General features: G+C 43.5%; 1 protein-coding gene across 4 annotated transcripts in view; it reads left to right on the top strand.

Moving 5' to 3' along the window:
- LOC137803624 (copine-8-like) overlaps positions 1-20,000 on the top strand; it is a 65,528-nt gene that overhangs the window by 36,837 nt on the left and 8,691 nt on the right. For all 4 annotated transcript variants that reach the window (XM_068602272.1, XM_068602269.1, XM_068602270.1 and 1 more), the window contains exons 8-18: positions 1,429-1,492; positions 3,182-3,285; positions 4,970-5,074; positions 5,955-5,996; positions 6,632-6,707; positions 9,940-9,996; positions 10,643-10,704; positions 10,939-10,985; positions 13,546-13,727; positions 17,700-17,827; positions 19,810-19,912. In XM_068602272.1, coding sequence (XP_068458373.1) covers positions 1,429-1,492; positions 3,182-3,285; positions 4,970-5,074; positions 5,955-5,996; positions 6,632-6,707; positions 9,940-9,996; positions 10,643-10,704; positions 10,939-10,985; positions 13,546-13,727; positions 17,700-17,827; positions 19,810-19,912 — 970 coding nt within the window. The remainder of the gene's footprint in view (positions 1-1,428; positions 1,493-3,181; positions 3,286-4,969; positions 5,075-5,954; positions 5,997-6,631; positions 6,708-9,939; positions 9,997-10,642; positions 10,705-10,938; positions 10,986-13,545; positions 13,728-17,699; positions 17,828-19,809; positions 19,913-20,000) is intronic.

Genomic DNA, 20,000 nt, shown 5'->3' with positions numbered 1-20,000 from the left:
ACCACGTTCTTCTTTCTTCCTTTTTTAAAGTGTCCCATTCTGCACACATGAATATTCACTCTGAACAATCAAAGCAAACAAACACCGCTGAGCGGAAGAAGGCTTTATATTTATTTAAGTTCTTATTGAAGTATTTGTAGAACTGTGAGTGTTTTCTTTTCTTCAGCTGTGAACGTTTAAGAGAGAGAGAGAGAGAAAGAGGGAGAGAGAGAGAGAGAGAGAGAGAGAGGGAGAGAGGGAGAGAGAGAGAGAGAGAGAGAGAGAGAGAGAGAGAGAGAGCGAGAGAGAGAGAGAGAGAGAGAGGTTATTTATGAGTGTGCAGTGAGAACATCAGACCTCCGTCAGCGCAGCAACACGGCGTTAAAGCTCAGGCTCAATATTCATCGGGATTGATCTGTTAGCGCCTCTGCGTTAGCGCTTTGACCTTGTTTGTCCATGTTCAGTAGTAAGGGTCCCTGTGAGGGACAAACCACTCCTTCTTTGGTCCATGTTCAGTAGTAAGGGTCCCTGTGAGGGACAAACCACTCCTTCTTTGGTCCATGTTCAGTAGTAAGGGTCCCTGTGAGGGACAAACCACTCCTTCTTTGGTCCATGTTCAGTAGTAAGGGTCCCTGTGAGGGACAAACCACTCCTTCTTTGGTCCATGTTCAGTAGTAAGGGTCCCTGTGAGGGACAAACCACTCCTTCTTTGGTCCATGTTCAGTAGTAAGGGTCCCTGTGAGGGACAAACCACTCCTTCTTTGGTTCATGTTTAGTCTGTTGTACCTTAAAGATGTTAAAGACCAGCAGTTGATTCACTTCATACAAAAGCAATAAGTGCTTTTCATGTTTTCAGTTCAGTATTTCTTCCTCAGTGAGAAAAGTTGGTTAAACAAGTGCACTGAACGCATGATGAAATAATTAACACCGTTAAAGGATTGCCGCTTTAACATACTTTAAACGTGCCTTTAACGTACTTTTAATGTGCTTTTAAAAAGCTTTTAACAAGCTTTTAACACACTTTTAACAAGCTTTTAACACACTTTTAACAAGCTTTTAACACACTTTTAACAAGCTTTTAACACGCTTTTAACAAGCTTTTAACACACTTTTAACAAGCTTTTAACGTGCTTTTAACAAGCTTTTAACGTGCTTTTAACAAGCTTTTAACGTACTTTTGACGCACTTTTGACGAGCTTTCAATGCGTTAACCCTCGACATGCACATGGCGGTGTTCTTAGATTGACACGAACAGAGGATGGAAGAAACAGGAGAAGTTAGAACCTCACTGTAAGTCGGCATCGTTTCCTCAGACGCTGCGTCTCCTGAACTCTGAAGCGCTCCCATAGATCTCCTCTGAGACTTCCTTGTTCGAGGCCTTCGGCTCCTCGGATGTCGAGGGAACATGTTGTTGTTGTTTATTTATTTTTTCCTCTGCTCTTCTTCCAGTGGGATCCCGGGGAAGAAATGTGGCACCGTCATCGTGAGAGCAGAAGAACTGAGCAACTGCCGGGTGAGAGTCTGCTGCTCCATCAAGGAAACCTTCAGACACTTTTCCTCTTCTGAACGTTGAATGAGACGCTTTGCTTCCTGCAGGTGTACCTAATAAACTGGCAGCTGAGTGTCTACATGAACACAGTGTTAGACATGTCAACACTCTTAGCACTGATACTGTGTTGCTCCAAAAATGCACCAAAGACATTACTTCCTAAAAATACCCAACATGCCCCATCCAGACAATCTTTTGACTTAAAATACGTAATATTTTTTCCATTTTTGAACCAAACGACACAGTTTCTTGACTGAAACTTCTTCCTAACAGACCAAGACTTTGTTTTATTGTGATTTTTGTTGCAGGTTCTGATTCTTTAGGTCCTAATCTTTCCATAAAGGTGTCTTATTGACGCTCCAGGAGGCTTTTTTTGAGGAATCTGGCTCAGATCATGCTGGATGTTCATAGTTATGATGAAAATATCTTTTTAAAAGTGATTTTTTTGCAGATATACATTTTTTTTCCCAAGACTTTGCTGAAAACAAATACATACAATAAACACAAGTATTGGAATTAATTTGGGGTTCTTATAATGACTCAAACAGGGAAAAAGAGGTCTGGAGACAGAATTGGTTCCACAGTTTAACGGGTTAAAGGTGAAGATGGGTGTGGTCCCAGCAAGGGAACAGGAAGTAGGGAAGTAGGGAAGGTAGGAAGGGGATTTGGCCTCTCGCTCGGTGCTCGGTGGTGTTTTCTGCCACCTGTCGCTGCAACACTTCACCAGGCGGCCGCATCGCTAATGAAGCGAGAGACCTGATGTATTAATTTATTTATTTATTGTCTCGGGTGAAAAAACATCAAACGGTGAGCGACGTCGTTTTGTTGCACCGCCGTCAAATGAAAGAGCTGCAAGCAAACAACGATGAGAGAGAGACCCCCCCCCATAGAGACCCTGTCTCTCTCCCGGAAACACACACGACATCCCAGAATGCATTGCAGCAATCAGCCAAGTTGATTACGTTTCTCTCTCTTTTTTTCTTGTGGTCATCTCGCCGTCGAGCCGGTGAAAAACAAGAGATGAGCTCCATTAAAAAAATAAAAAAGCTAGAACACAGAGAAACAAACAGAGTTTGGAACAAACAGAGCTCACGACCTGCTGGTCATTAATTCAACATTTAAGATGATTTAACCATGATCTTCATATCAGAAACGTCTGAGGGGAAACATGAAGCCTGAACTCACTCAAAACACATAAATGTGTACAAATACTTCGATCTACTACGTTTAAGTGCGTTTAAGTACTTTTATACCGTTTTTTATTCCATCTGTATATTTAATATTCTTTTTACTGTTGTTTTTAATTTAGTTTGTTACCGTTCTACTGATTATTTATATAACTTTATTTTTTGATCTTTATTTACTGCTGTAATCCTGTGATTTCCACTCCGAGGAATCAATAAAGGATTATTTTATCTTATCTTATCTTTTATGTACTGTCATATTGAAATATTGGGCCATTTATACAATTAAGTGATAATACAAAAATTCCGAATTATTCCCCAAAAATCCAACACTGAACTGACAAACAGCTGATGAACAACAGAATCTAATGTGACTTGTGATGTGTGTGTGTGTGTGTGTGTGTGTGTGTGTGTGTGTGTGTGTGTGTGTGTGTGTGTGTGTGTGTGTGTGTGTCTTCCTCGCCTCCAGGAGTCCGTCATGTTGCAGTTTTGCGGCAACAAGCTGGACAAGAAGGATTTCTTCGGGAAATCGGATCCTTTCCTCGTCTTCTATCGCAGCAACGAAGACGGATCGTGAGTTGACGAGCACCCGTGGTAGTTGTGGACACACACACACACACACACACACACACACACACACTACTACACAACAAGTAAACATGCCTGAAATGCGTATAAAGACTCTGAGTGTGATTCATCACGCTCTAAAAAGCTCCCCACACAGCGCGTATATATAAATATATATACACACACATATACGGTCTAAACTGCCTATGTGACGTTACGTAACTCTCTTCGGCCGTCCGGACGTTAGCGGGACGAAGCAGCGGAGCGAGGGATGAGGGAAGAGGGATGAGGGAAGAGGGAAGAGGGAAGAGGGAAGAGGGAAGAGGGAAGAGAGACGAAGGGACGGGGTTGACAAAGAGGAATAAAGACCGGAGAGGAGGGATGAGATGGAGTTAAGTGGAAGAAGTGTGGCGGAGGTCGCGCTCTCTCTCTGCCCCGCAGACGCTTTTATTCAAGTCCACTTCGGCGTCTTGGTGCAGACACACAATCTCTCTCTCTCTCTCTCTCTCTCTCTCTCTCTCTCTCTCTCTCTCTCTCTCTCTCTCTCTCTCTCTCTCTCTCTCTCTCTCTCTCTCTCTCTCTGTGTGTGTGTGCAGCTGTATTTACTGATGCAGCCTAAATGTTCAGCCGCCGGGCGCAGCAGCAGCACAAAGAGCCGGCGAGGTGTCGAACAGGAAGCTGCTATTTCATCGCTAACAGAGAGACGGATGCACACGGGGGTTGTGTAGTTTTTGTGCGCTACTGCGTGCACGTCTGCTCTGTTCGTCTCCTTCGTGTTGGAAAACAACAATGTTCTTGTTTCATATGCACACACAACCCTGATCTGAAGTCACATGTCACACAAACACTTCTACTCAACAAACAATAGGACAACATGTGTTTTTTTACATGTATATTACATTTTATTCATATATTCCAACGCTTGTGTGAACCTAAGAGCTCTGGTGAAGCAATTCAAAGCACCAGAACAGTTCGTCCACATGAGTGAAGTTATGTTTTAACAAGAGATGTGAAGAATTTCAAAAATCAAGTTTTTCAGTTTTTTGGATCATATTATCACTTTACACTTTTGCCTTAGGACAATTTGGTATTAGACATTGATTCACATTTATCTACCATTTTATTCATATTTTGTGAAGCTAAGACCTTTGCTTAACTAACTCAAAGCACCAGAACAGTTCGTCCACATGAGTAAAGTTATGTTTTAACAAGAGAAATGAAGAATTACCAAAATCCAGCTTCAATTTTCAGTCATATTATCTCTTTACACTTGTGCCTTTGGTCAATGATGCGATACAAAATGTGGTATTAGACATTTATCTCCATGTATCTACTATTTTATTCATATATTCCACTGTTTTTGTGACGCTAAAACCTTTCGTAAGCTAATTCCAGGCACTAAAACTGTTTAACCACGTGAGTAAAGTTATGTTTTCACAAGAGACATGAAGAATTTACAAAGTCAAGCTTACATTTTCAGTCATATTATCTCTTTACACTTGTGTCTTAGGTCAATGGTGCCTCGTTATTCAGAGAGCTGAGACTGTTCTGCACATGTAGACATACAACACATGAGTGTTTCACATGCAAGTGCCTTTTTAAAAAGGTGCCTTTAAGTAAATGATGATAAATGGAGGGAACGTGAAGGTGGGCGTGTCCTGTGTTCACGCCGTGTGCGTCTCCCTCTCAGGTTCACCATCAGCCACAAGACGGAGGTGGTGAAGAACACTCTGGACCCGGTGTGGCAGGCCTTCAAGATCCCCGTCAGGGCGCTGTGCAACGGAGACTACGACAGGTACAGTCGGCCAGACTGGACCCCCAGTTAACTACGACTTCACCTGCTTCACATAGACCACAGGAATGCTGGGAAACTTCTTCTATCTCCTTATTCTGGAGAAATGTGTTGCAGCGTGTTGCAGCCCGAGCTTCCCTCTCCTGAGAGCACGAGTACGCTGCTGAAAGGGTTTCCTTACTTCAGCTACGCAACGTTTTTAAAATGTTACACTAACAAGAACTGACGCCTTTACATAGAGTACACTGAGTACACGCTGAGTACACGCTGAGTACACGCTGAGTACACACTGGAGCTTCAATCCAGCAGGAGAAAAGTTACAGTACTTCCTGTATGCACACTGAGAGATCTACCAACCTACTTTACTATCTCTCTATCCATCCATCCATCTCTTTATCCATCCATCTCTCTCTCTCTCTCTCTCTCTCTCTCTCTCTCTCTCTCTCTCCAGTTGAGGAAGCAGAACCTTGAGATTACAGCTCGTTATAGATCTCAACTGGACTCACGGCGCATTTTAACAAAAAACCAACATGGACGCCGTTTTAAACACAACCCCCGGCTTCATCTCTGTGAAAGACAGGAACACTTGCGGCTCATGAACACAGAATATTTCCCATCGATATCTTTGCCTGAACGCCGTCATAATTCCCCATTAAATCAGATTTAGAGTTGGACTCGGCCGCCTCGTTGGTTTATCTTTTTCTAATTCTTTTTCTTATTTGCTCGAGCTCCACCGGGGGATAACTCTCCTCTGGGCCGCTGCGTGGGCGTGTCCTCGTCCTTAAGCCTCCCACAGTCCAGCTACCAGCTCGTTTCAAGCAGAAAGGCTGTAAATCAGCGGCGCTAATGAGTTTTTTAATGGGATTCTCCTCTTCCCTTACAGGAGCATCAAGGTGGAGGTGTACGACTGGGACAGAGACGGCGGGTAAGAGGGATCGACGCTCTTTCTGCTCTCGTTAACCTTAGCGTCCGCTACGCTAGGCCGCTTCCTCTGCACGGTATTACCGAGGCTCCGTCTTGTAAAAACACAAGAAGCGAGCGCTCAAAGTGAGGAATCTGCGTTTGGGATTAAAGTGACGGATCGCTCCCCAAAGTGTTCGTCCTTACGCGATCTCTCCAGAGCTCGTTTCCTGTGACAACGCTCCCCCGCTGCTCTAAAATATGAATTAACTATTAATACCGCTTGAACGGTCTCTTGGCGGAGCGTCGCCGACGCGCTCAGAGGGAGAAGAGGCCGTGTTCGTCTCCTGGAGCTCGCCGGTCCTCGCCGCGCACTTCCCTCCTCCTTTAGTTTGGTTTCGCAGGCGGTTTCTTGGCGCTTCAAGAGGCGTTTGGAACAAATTTCTGACCCTCTGATTCTGACCGCGCTGATTATCTTCCATGAAATTATGAAATTTGGTTGCTGCGCCCACGCCTGCGATATCCAGGGAGCGCGTTGGTGACGCCGCTTCCTCCTGTACGTTCACACAGGATCCTCTCGTGAGGCAGAACGTGTAGGGTTTTGACTGTGTGTGTGTCTGTGTGTGTGTGTGTGTGTGTGTGTTTTGTGTTTTTTTACAGTCATGACTTTATTGGCGACTTCAGCACCAGCTACAGAGAAATGTCCAGAAGCCAATCACAGTTCCACATCTATGAGGTGATGCTCTTCTCTCTCTCACACACACACACACACACACACACACACACACACACAGACACACACACTTACACACATGGGCACACACACACAAACACACACTTCCATGCTTTTGAGGTTTTTTTGTCCTCTGCCGTTGTTAGCGCCGCTAGCTGCTAGCTACGGCTCAGTTTCAAACATTTGTCATGAAGGATCATTAGACTTGATTTATTATTCTTTTATTGACACCACAAAGATTTGAGAAATGTACTTTTAATAAGCATAATTCTTTCCTTCATTCATTGAGCCCATACACTCGTAAACAACATGTATACGTGGAAAACGCTGCGCTTTCAGAAGACTTTTTAATGCAGACTTTTTAATGCACCTCTCACATGAGGAAGTCCCCTGTGTCTCGTCATCGCGGCGCTTTCACACACACACACACACACACACACACACACGTTCATTTAGAGTGTGTGTCGGGGCCGCACGGACACACACAGATCATCGTTGTCATCGTTCCTCCCTCTGTTTTGTAACCGAGGCTGGTCGCCCTAAAATGTGCACGCGCAGCAAATTGCAAAATTTGTTCATCAAAACTTTTTAATGAGAATCATAAATCCGCATATAAAGTATCCGGCTGGCCTCCAGTAGAGACTCAGCCGTTGGCTCGGCAGCCGGCGCTGAGGGGAAAACACCAGAGGACCAGACGGCACGGTCTCACCTCCCAAACCTGTCGCTCCGCATAATGAAAGTCTGAAGAAGCTTCAAGCCGCTGCGAGTGTCGGAGTCTCTGCGTCCTGCAGGCCGAGCGCTGAGCTCGGGCTCCGTGTCGAGTGTTTCCAGCGGCGGCTTATTAAGGAGAGCTCAACTCCAGGGATGAAAGACAATTTTTTTTCTTTATTGAGGTGAGCGACCGAGCAACACGAGCAGATCCCTGATTAGCCCGATTTGAGCGGGAAGAAGCAATAAAAATGCACCGGTGAAGAATGAAAGGAGCAAAGTGAGAACAAATGTCTTCCTTTAGATACAAGACAGACAGTCTGAAGATAAGGCTTAACCTTTTGGAAACGGTGTGCGAAAATCCTCCCGCTCCTATTTTAATACCCAGCATGCCCCACCCAGACAATCTTTTGACTTAAAATACATAATTTTTTTCCCATTTTTGAACCGTTTTTTGACTGAACTCCTTCCTAACAGACCAAGACTTTGTTTTATTGTGATTATTGTTGCAGATTCTGATTCTTTAGGTCCTAATCTTTCCATAAAGGTGTCTTATTGACGCTCCAGGAGGCTTTTTGGGGAGTCTGGCTCATATCATGCTGGATGCTCATAGTTATGATCAAAATTTCCCAAGACTTTGCTGAACAAATACATACAATAAACACAAGTATTGGCATTAATTTGGGGTTCCTATGACGTCTCAAACAGGGAAAAGGAGGTCTGGAGACAACGTTGGTTCCACAGTTTTCACCGGGTTAAACTTTAAAGACCTGGTCTGGGTCTGCGTTCAGGTCTCAGTGTGAGTGATACATCAGCAGTTATACGTTGACTCTGGTGATTAGTCACATGACGCAGCCCTGGAGTTGAACATATACACGCCGGCGGCGCTTTTCCTCTGCGTCTTCTCCTAAAAGCTCGTTGACCTGCTCCGTGTCGCTGCCACACAGCCGAGCAAACCTTAATCACTGAAGGTCAAGACTCAGCGGAGGCGCTTATGAAGCACAACCTGAATCACGGACTCTGCAGGAGGCGGCAGGAGGCGGCAGGAGGCGGCAGGAGGCGCAGGAGGCGGCAGGAGCGCCGCGTGACGCAACACGTGGAAGTCGGCATCGCCGGACTCGCTCTGCCCTTTTGGATTGAGCTGGCTTTGGTCCAGCCTCCTTCAGCCGCGCCGCGACCCTCAACCTGTCATTTTGTTTAATTTCCATGAAGTGTTTTCTGGGCCGTCGAGCTTCACGGTCTGAGGAGTCACGAGTGGAGTCACCTCGGCTAGGTTTGCTGTGGTCACTGCAAATTTATGCCAAAGCATTGGCCCAATCCTGCCAAAAATTATGAGCAAAGAAAAAAAAACATTATGACAAAAAAATCAAATAAAATTAGGACAACAGCAGCATTTTAAACCCATAGCAAATTTTGACCCCAAAAAAACAAATATGACAAAAAAAAATTGTGACCCAAAAAAAAATGTGACGAAAAAAACAATGACCCAAAAAAAGTCATTATAAAAAAAATGATGATAAAAAAAAAATTGGACAAAAAAAAATTTACCCCAAAAAAAGGCAAACAAATTATGACAAAAAAAATTGACCCCCCAAAAAAATTGACGAAAAAAAATTGGGACCCAAAAACAATTATGACCAAAAAAAACAATTTGACCCAAAAAATTATGACCCGAAAAAAAAAAAATTGCCCAAAAACATTATGACCCAAAAAAAATTATGATCAAAAACAAATTTGACAAAAAAATTGACCAAAAAAATTATGATAAAAAAAAATTGACCCCCAAAAAAAATTGTGACCCAAAAACAATTATGACCCAAAAAAAAAACCAATTTGACCAAAAAAATTATGACTCGCAAAAAAAAAATTGTGACCTAAAAAAAAAAGATGTCTTGTCTTCACATGTCTCTTCATCCCCTCGCCGGTGTAACACGCTAACTGTGCAAGCTAACTGTTGACGTGTTAGCTCAACAGATGTTAGCATTGCTTCAATGGAGCTGCTGCAGTGTTTAAAGGGGGCGACCGCTACCACAGGCCGCACACAGGCATTAACACAGGAAGTGGAGTCATCACAGTCCTGCTAACGCTAATGCAGCGTGTTGTAAAGTAACACACATTAACTTTCACAAACCAAAACAACACCAAGAAAGGGTTAAAGTCGTAGGAAGAAGAGGCAGACACCTCCCTGACCCGACAGCGCCGTGATAACGACCTGTCAATCACAGGTTAGCGACTGCCCACGCTAGCAGCTAAAGCTGAACGTGAAAATGCAATAAAAGTATGTCCCTATAGTCGTGATGATAAAATGCTGCAGCCCGAAGAACAGACGATGCTACCATCCATGAGACTCTTAACATGTTGGAGGAAAACTAGGGATGTTCACCGAGCTTCTCATATATTTATTCTGTCTTCTTTTGGCAGCGGTGGCTCATAAAATCACTTCCTGTGAGCACTGAAGTTGAATATAGTTTATCGTATATCACTCAGAAACTACAGCGTGGACTAAAAGCTTGGGTTTGCTCCACAGGTCCTAAATCCAAAGAAAAAAGGAAAGAAGAAGAAAAAGTACCAAAACTCAGGAACGGTGAGTCGACCGCTCCAGATTACTATTTAATATGATTTACATGAGGACTTATGGTTTTAAAAACATCTATCAAAGGAGCTATTTCGCTTTACTCACACCTTTACGCCTCGTGGTCTTTAATCCTTACGATGCAACACTGAGAATCTCACACAGGTTTATTAATATTTACATTACTTGTGTCTAGTCTGCACTTCACCTGTCTGCTGCTGTAATCCTGTAATTTCCCCACTGTGGGGCTCAAAGGATTATCTCATCTTAACTTTGAAGTGACGGAAAGATTGAGAACAAAGAACAAAGAACGAGACGGAGAACCGCGTGTTGAAAAGTCAAAAATGATGACCGCCGCTTAAAATCTGTAGTGAACACACGATGTCTCTCTCTCTCTCTCTCTCTCTCTCTCTCTCTCTCTCTCTCTCTCTCCCTCTCTCTTTCTCTCTCTCTCTCTCTGTCTCTCTCTGTCTCTCTCTCTCTCTCTCTCTCTCTCTCTCTCTCTCTCTCTCTCTCCCTCTCTCTCTCTCTCTGTCTCTCTCTGTCTCTCTCTCTCTCTCTCTCTCTCTCTCTCTCTCTCTCTCTCTCTCTCTCTCTCTCTCTCTCTCTTTCTCTCTCTCTGTCTCTCTCTGTCTCTCTCTCTCTCTCTCTCCTGCAGGTCACCCTGCTGTCCTGCCTCGTGGACACTGAGCTCTCCTTCCTGGATTACATCCGAGGCGGGTGAGTTCACATCCTGCTGAGATTAAAGCACCGGCATCGCGCTCCTTCATGACAATCCAGACTAGCAGACTTTACTCTCCGCGTATAGTTATTATTTATTTAATCTCATCTTTCGATATCAAGAGTGACAGCTGCCGATAAACCCGCCACTTAATTGCCGTCGCCGCGTGCCTTTGCAACACGCGGCGGTGTAATCTAGCGTGATTGATGGTTCCACGTTTCCTCCTCTTGTAGGACTCAGATTAACTTCACGGTGGCAATTGATTTCACGGCATCAAACGGTAAGTGTTTAAAAGCTTCTTTTCCTTCTTGCTGTTATCAATGAAACTCCCTTCCGTGTACTTTGGCGGTTAGAGCACTTTATTTGATGTGAACTCTTTAGCGATTCCTTATCGGTCACTTTTCATTGACTCCTCCCCCTGCGAGCCCTTTAACTCAGTCGGAGACCCAAAGAAATAAAGTTACTTGCAACTTCTGAGGAGGTTTGAAGTCTTCTTGGTGCGTTTTGCTCCTCGTTTAGCTCATCACGCCCACAGGTTCCTCCATCACATTTCCATTCTGCTTCATGACGCCCCTCCAGCTAAACTGCTGCGCATTCGTCACCGACAACAATTTAATGACAAACAAACAAAAGCGAGCGACTCGGAGACGTCGTCGCTGCTGAGGGATGTTCTCATTGTCCTGAGAGATAACGTAGTAAGTTAATAAAGGTAATGCAATTTAGGTTATTATGTCACAGGAGAGAAATGGCTCTTCTTTTTTTTACTGCCATCAAACCCGTTTTGCGCATCCTTTAGAATAATAATAATAACGGGGATATTAGTTCTGTTTTTTTTGTTGTTTTGCAATATGCAAAAACATCAAAACACCACTAATCCGTCGTTAGAAGAAAGCAACTTTGTTCTTTCGTTCATAATAACTGCATCCAGCGAGCCCGACGCGTTGTTTCATGTTCATATTAAAGAACAAAGCCTGCAATAATCTTTGTTTTCCTCATTGCAGAAAAAGAACACGCACAAAGAATTGATATCCTATAATAAATATTATCTTTGTAACTTGAACATGACGCATCGTATTCCTGTGTGCCACCGAGCCGTGTTGTTGTTTCAGTAGCAACACGTTTAGCATCACGATGAACAGCGTGCTTGTTTTAGAGTTCAATGTCTGTCTTTGTACGACATCATCGCCGTAAACACAGGATTAATGTGGTCATGTGACCATGTGTAATGTCACATGACCATGTTTAGTGTCACTTAATGGTCATGTGACCATGTGTAATGTTATGTGACCATCACGTGACCCTGTGTAATGTCACGTTATGGTCATGTGACCATGTGTAATGTTATGTGACCACGTGTAATGTTGTGTGGTCACCACTGGCATCTTAATTCTGCAAATAGTATAATATAAATGACGCTGGCGTCGTGGTGGCCTGTTCCTGGCCTCTTGTCATATTCTGTGCCACATTACAAGACGCTCAAGGTCCAATAATAACTCTGGAGACGTTGATTGCGTTTCCATAATTGTCGATTTATTTCTCTTGAATGGAACAAAACAAAATCATAAGTCTCACTTGAGTTTCTAACGTGAACCTGATATTCGGCCCCGCCCCCTTCCTGTGACACACGCTGATCCTCATCAAACTAGTGTCAATAATTCACAAGAAAAGGCCTTATTTCAAATGTAAGATCCATTCATATGGCAAAGCAACGTCTTTAGAATATAGAGATAAATGATATGACATGATTTATACTCAAATATATGGCTCCAACATTGTAGATCTTTATCTGCCAACTGTGCAGAAACGCTGAGTTCAAACAGAACGAATAGACGTGCAAAAAGAAGAGAACAAAGTCCGTGAGGCTTTTAAAACGATAAGAATGAAGCTTCAAACTATTTTGGTCTTCAGAAGGAACTATTGTCTTTGCTGCTGAATGCTGCAGACGCTTTATCCTGTCATGACATCGTGCTTACAGGTATTGGATTTATTGTCAGAGGGACAAAATCTATTTTAACCATTTTTCACCAGCTTCTTCTGCTCACGGACAAGAAGTAGTTTCAGTGTCACAGTGATGATGACCGGCTTCATTAATGGCGGCGGGATAGAAGTCCCTGTTGCTCATCGTCTTATTAGTGCAGTGTGTGTTTACGGTGCAGAATGAACTCCTCGTCTTCACACTGTGTGGTTTCAGGACACCAATTATTTCTGCCTCCAGTGCAGTTGTGTCTTGGTTTGTGTAACTAAAACTCTGCAGCCAGCGTGTCCATGTGGGGCCCACGAGGGTTACATGTGGGCTGCAAGGAAGACTCACAAGCGGGTTTGTCTGCAGTTTGCCCGTATGGGTTTTTAAGCTGGATTATTCTCCATATCATAAATAGTAAGGTGATGGTTTTGGTGGTGATTAGAGTCTTGGAAATGTCAAAGATTATCATCAACATTGATTTGATTGCATTAGTGTTTTTCATGTAGTTTCAAATTCTCCTTCTGGAAACCTCGGTGGCCAAAAAATGCCTCATTGACTTCTATGAAAACCACTTTAATCTCACTGTCATTGCAGAATAAAACAATGCATTCTGGGATGGCAAAAAAACATTAATGCAATCAAATCAATGTTGTTGATAATCTTTGACATTTAAAGACTCCAATCACCAAAAAACTCCATCACCTCACTGTTTATGATATGAAGAATCATCCAACGTGAACCTACACGGGTAAACTCAGGCGAGGCCATCGAGGAAACTGCAGAAAAAACCCGCTTGGGAGTCTTCTTTTGGACCCACGCCGCTAACATTTGATTGTGATATGAGTCACGGCCCAATGGGTGTGTGTTGTCGTCGCAGGCAACCCGTCGCAGCCCACCTCGCTGCACTACATGAGCCCGTACCACCTCAACGACTACGCCATGGCGCTGCGGGCCGTCGGGGAGATCATCCAGGACTACGACAGCGACAAGATGTTTCCCGCGCTCGGCTTCGGCGCCAAGCTCCCGCCGGACGGCCGAGTCTCGCACGAGTTCGCCCTGGTGAGGAAAACCGCTTCTTTCATTCATTCACCTCTGTTCACCTGCGGCTGCGTGAAACATGCAGGTACCTGCAGGTTTGTTGCACATAACCGCTGTGACCCGACAAAACCACCAGGAGGAAGAACGTCTGGAAGCCTCCACCCAGAGATGAACGCGACGTCACTGGAAGACGCACACCACCCACGACAGGAAACGCATCCGTTTAGCCATCTGTCCGTCCATCCATCCATCCATCCACCCGTCCGTCTATCGAGCCGTTCATCCATCTATCTGTCCGTCCATCCATCTATCTGACCATACATCTATCTATCCGTCCATCTATTTGTTCATCCATCCGTCCATCCATCCATCTGTCCGTCCATCCATCTATCTGTCCATCCATCTATCCATCTGTCCATCCATCCATCTATCTATCTGTCCGTCCATCCATCTGACCATACATCCATCTATCCGTCCATCCATCTATCTATCCATCTGTCCATCCATCCATCCGTCCGTCCGTCCATCCATCCATCCATCCATCCATCCATCCATCCATCCATCCATCCATCCATCCATCCATCCATCCGTCCACATCACTGTGCCAATGTCAAGCGCTCTGGCGCTCTAGACGTCCTGACCACTCCTCTACCTCCTCCTCTTGCTCCTCCTCCTCTTCCTTCTCCTCCTTCTTCTTCTCCTCCTCCTCCTCCTCCTCCTCCTCCTTCTCCTCCTCCTCCTCGTCCTCGTCCTCCATCATCATCATCCTCTCCCTGGTCTAGTGTCTCTTCCAGATGTTGCTCCAGAGGCGTTCACAGCCGTTACAGCTGCTCAGCGTTGGGTAACCTCCTCCCCGGTGGACGCGGTGCAGATGCATTAATCTGAGCATTAAAGATTCAGCTCAGTCATCTCTGAAAGACGACGCTGCAGCTCAGAGTCTCACGAGCGCTGCTCCTGCTCATGGGCAACCCGGCAGAGTGAGATGGTTTCATACTGGGAGCATTAAAAGCCCCAAAACATACGGGTGGCTTCAATAATGAATTTGTTTGCTTCTGTAAGAGTTTTGGATATTTTAAACCCGGTCGACAAGACGTGAAAGGCACAAAAACACTGCAACACATTTAGTTCAACATGAAGGGCTACTTTGTTGCTTTTCCTTTTCCTTTGTTGCTTTGTTCACAGGTTTTTGTGTCTAATTGACGAATGGGGATTATTTTATTGTATTGAGCGAGAGCGCAATCTTCACTGTCACGGCTGAATATTTAGTTGATTTCGAGATCGTCGATGTGACACGGGGGAGAAAAAGTTCTCTGTCGTGTTCTTTCTCTAATGTTGTGAGACGCTTGAATTGACAATCAGTTAAACATTTGAAGAAAAAACAAGTGCTTTTATTGGACGTGCATTAGTGGAAGGAGTCTCTCTGGGCGATTACGTTGCAGCAGGAAGTGCTCTCCTTAAACACTGGACCGATATTAAACGTCATGACTCACTTATACGCAAAAACATGGTAAATATGGATGATATGGTCCACGTTGAAACTGCCGAATTTACCATTTAAAACAAGGAAATGTATAGAAGCCCATTTCCGCCACAAAAAATTTAAAAAAATAAAAAGTCATAATTATGAGATAAAAAGTCATAATTATGATAATTTTAACTTTTTATCTCAGAATAATGACTTTCTATCTCATAATTTCGACTTCATTATCTCATAATTATGACTTTATTTTTTGTTTCGGAAATGGGCTTCCATACATTCGCTTGTCTTAAATGGTAAATTCTGAAGTTTCAACGTGGACCATATCATCCATTGTCACCATGTTTTTGCACGACTTTCAATATATATTTTCTGTGGCGGGGATGGGCTTCCATAGACTTGAGATGCATCGGCGTAGATGACGTTTCGTCGTCTTGTGACCTCCGTTAACAACAAAGTGCATCCCACCTTGGCGGATGTTCCCACAATGCTCTGCTGGTGTTCCTCACTCAGAGTTAAAGAGACTGGCCTCAGGGTTTCCTCCACCCAAAGGCTGCTGCAGGAGAATTTAACTGTCCACATTTCCCCAAAGTGCGCGTAATATATTCGATGTAAGATTGGATTTAACGTCCTTAAGGGCCTGCGACCCTCCGGTGTCTCTTATACCAGGGAAGATGTTTTCATCGTATCAGAGTATTATTGATATTTTGGCCCTCGGGTGGCCAATTTCGGTGTCTCTGCGTATGCGATGTAATCCTGTTATTCTGCCATTTGCAGCCAAGACATGTTTTTTTTAAATAAAATGTAATTCCATCCCAGCCTCTCTTTCCCATGAAGGGATATAAAATATAAAAATGTTATTTTTCTTCTTCCTCCCCCTCCTTCAGGGTGATTGTGTTATTATTATTCTTCCTTTCAGCAACAGCCTCTGAATATCAAAACAAACTTATGTTCAATTTAATTTTTACTCCAGCGTTAAAGTGCGCGTACCGTCGGCCCCGCAGAGACGCGACGTAAGCAAGTTATTCTAAATGCCCTCGAATGTATTCAACACATCTTTCAACACATTAGCTGGCCGACATGAAATCAATGGCCGCCTGTGAACCGTTAGCTGGCGGCGTCTGGAGAAGACGAGAGGCTGAAGGCCTCATCAAAGCTATGGAAGCCCATTACCGCCACAAAATAAAAAAGAAGTCATAGTTATGAGATAAAAAGTCATAATTATGAGATAGTATAGTCATAATTATGAGATAGTATAGTCAAAATAATTGTGACTTTTTATCTCATAATTTCAACTTTTTGTCTCATAATTTCGACTTTATTATCTCATAGTCTGAAGTCATAATTATGAGATAATAAAGTTGAAATAATTATGACTTTTCATCTCATAATTATGTAATTATTACTTTTTATCTCATAAATATATTTGTTTATCTCATAATAATTACTTTATTATCTCATAATTATGTAATTATTAATTTTTATCTCATAATTATAATTTTGTATCCCCTATTTATGACTTTCTCATAATTTTGATTTATTATCTCATAGTTATAAGTCATAATAATGAGATAATAACGTTTAAATAATTATGACTTTTTATCTCATAATTTCGACTTTATGAGATGAAAAGTCATAATTATTTCAACTTTATTATCTCATAAGTTTGACTTCAGACTGAGATAATAAAGTCGAAATTATGAGACAAAAAGTTGAAATTATGACAATTTTTTGGACTATACTATCTCATAATTTTGACTTTATTATCTCATAATTATGACTTTTTATCTCACAATAATGACTTCTTTTTTTTTGGTGGCGGAAGTGGTCTTCCATAAAAAACGGATAAATAATCTTTTATATATCTTTTTGCTATTTTAGAGTTCCAGACGTGACGTTAAAGAGCAATCAAAGTCACAAACAACAGAACCGGAGCGTTATTTTTGCCTCATCACAGAAGGTAAAACAAGCACAAAGCGATATTAATAAAAGACCAAAGGCTCTTTCTGACTCGGCAGAATTGCGTCGCAGCAAAGACAGTTTGATGGCAACGTTGTCACCGATTCCACGGCGACAGGGATCAATACACAAAGATAAGCCGTTCAGAGTCAGCGCCTTATCTTCAAGCTCTCACGTCTGCCATCAAACACGACACATGAATTTATGCCACATTATGGGGAAACTAAAAAAAACATCCAAGGACGCTTCATTCTTTAATTATACGAGAAACGTGACGAGTCGTCGCATTTCGCCGTCTTAAATCCACGTATTTTATGACACGAGGAAGGAGACTCGGCTCACCAGGAAGCCGCACATCGTTCATGTTGAACAGGCTTCTGCTAGCTTAGTTGCACACCAGCTGCCGCCAGGACAAAGCCATGAGGAGGGGCTTCTCGGTTAGCCGGCCTTCTTCTTTAAACCACAATCGCATCCCAAGAAATCACCACACCCTCAGATCTCCTACATCCTCTCCTGCACTTGTTTACGTGTTTGTTTGTGTTGTCGTTTCTGTGCAGAACGGCAACCCGCAGAACCCGTACTGCAGCGGCATCGAGGGGGTGATGGAGGCGTATTACCAGAGTCTGAAGTCTGTGCGTCTCTACGGACCGACACACTTCTCCCCCGTCATCAACCACGTGGCCAGGTAGGGCCTCTGAGTGTGTGTGTGTGTGTGTGTGTGTGTGTGTGGGCTGCTGGACAGCGATCTGTGACACAAAGGGAGGGAGGATTAAAATAAATGTGTGAATATCTCTGAAAAGGACTCAAGAAGCACTGATTGGCTGCTAAAGAGGCGAGCTGAGCAGCGAGTCGCTGGCCAGCTCCTCCTGAATCCTGCCTAGCAACAAGGAGGGAATCAGAGTCGCCAGAACGCAGAACCGAGTTAGTTGAAAAGTTCAAGTTTGTCGACACATTTGAGAAAAGCAGCCTGAGGCATTGAGATGATTTGTGTGTTGGTTTGTTTGTTCCAGACAGTAGAAATGGCGATTATGCACATTTCATTCTTTTTTTTTTTTGAATCCTCCGTTAATGTTAACGGAGGCGGCGTGTGATCCAGAACTGTGTCTCACAGCGAGCGGGGTGATTGATGGGCCGCCTTAAGGGGGCGAGCGAGGAAATGAGAAAAGAAAATCATCAAATCCCCGGCAGAAGGGAAGCGCTGCGAGTAACAGCAAACGTCTCACCGCCCACCGCTTCACACATCCACAGTAAACGAATCCTGGACACCAGAGCTTCACTCGCCTAAAAAAAGTCCATTAACAAGAGGCCCGTGGGCCTCAAAGTGTAGTTTACAGATTAAAAAACAGAAGAAAAAAGCCTGCTTTTCCACTGTTTTCAAATATTTAACACAAATAACCAATTTTAAGTCCCAGCATGCCCCATTCAGACAATCTTTTGGCTTAAAATATGTAATTTCTTTCCATTTTTGAACTGATCGACAGTTTTTTGACTGAAACTCCTTCTTAACAGACTAAGTCTTTGTTTTATTGTGATGTTTGTTGCAGGTTCTGATTCTTTAGGTCCTAATCTTTCCATAAAGGTGTCTTATTGACGCTCCAGGAGGCTTTTTTGGGGAATCTGGCTCATATCATGCTGGATGTTCATAGTTACCATCAAAATATCTTTAAAAGTGACTTTTTTTTTGCAGAGATACAATTTTTCCCAAGACTTTGCTGAACAAATACATACAATAAACACAAGTATTGTAATTAATTTGGGCTTCTTATGACGACTCAAACAGGGAAAAGAAGTCTATCAGACGCACTTTCTCAATTCACACGGATAACCTCCGCATGGAGCGACGCTTTCGGGTGTTTTCCTGACCTCCAGCTGACGTTTCCTCTCGTGTCTCCAGACGGTAACGAGCTCCTTTCCCACCTTTCATCTCCGGCTTCTTCAAACTCGCTCTCCTCCTCCCGTCCGCCCACTCGGCCTGAGAATAGCCGCATTGTTCAGCGCTCGCTGACTGGAACCCGTGAAGAAGAAGAAGAAGAAGAAGAAGAAGAAGAAGAAGAAGAAGAAGAAGAAGAAGAAGAAGACTTCACAAAACACAGAGATTTTCCTTTCTTTTTTTTAGATTGACATCAAATCTGAACATGACATGTCAGTGTGAGTTAAAATAGACCCCATCACAACGTGTAGATCAGTGTGTGTGAAGCGTGTTTCAGACGGCAATACATCCTGTTTGAATGAAACACACACACACGTGGCTGTGTACTTAATGCTTTAAGTATGAATTATCACTATAAGAGATAAATTAAGATAAAGTAATCCTTTATTATTCCCTCAGTGGGGAAATTACAGGATTACAGCAGCACTGCTCACAAGTAGATGAAGATCAAGACAGAAGACATCACACGAGTTTCAAAGGTTGCGTTGCTCTCCGAGGTTGCGTTGCTCTCCGACACGGCAACGCTTAACTGGTCTGGATGTGTTGAATCTTTCGAAATGAATAAAGAGGGAAGACGTCAGCGGAAAAGAGACGTTACATCCCTTTTAATTTGAATAAAATGTTAAAAGAAGAGCCTCTCCCTCTTTTTTTATTGTGCTCATTTGACCTTTCACCTCTCTCTCTCCCTCCCCCTTCCTTTAACCCCTCCCTCCCTCCCCTCCCTCCCCCCCTCTCAGGTATGCGTCGGCGATGGCGGACGGCTCCCAGTACTTCATCCTGCTCATCATCTCCGACGGCGTGATCACGGACATGGCGCAGACCAAGGAGTCCATCGTCAATGTACAGCACCAGATATGAGACTTCCATCCACGTGCCTTGTGTGTCTGTGTGTCTGTGTGTGTCTGTGTGTGTCTGTGTGTCTGTGTGT

Source organism: Clinocottus analis, unplaced genomic scaffold (genome assembly GCF_023055335.1).
Source record: "Clinocottus analis isolate CAN_PGR_092001 unplaced genomic scaffold, fCliAna1.0.p SCAF_6, whole genome shotgun sequence".
Taxonomy (NCBI): domain Eukaryota; kingdom Metazoa; phylum Chordata; class Actinopteri; order Perciformes; family Cottidae; genus Clinocottus; species Clinocottus analis.
This window is presented reverse-complemented; position numbering and strand designations above follow the sequence as displayed.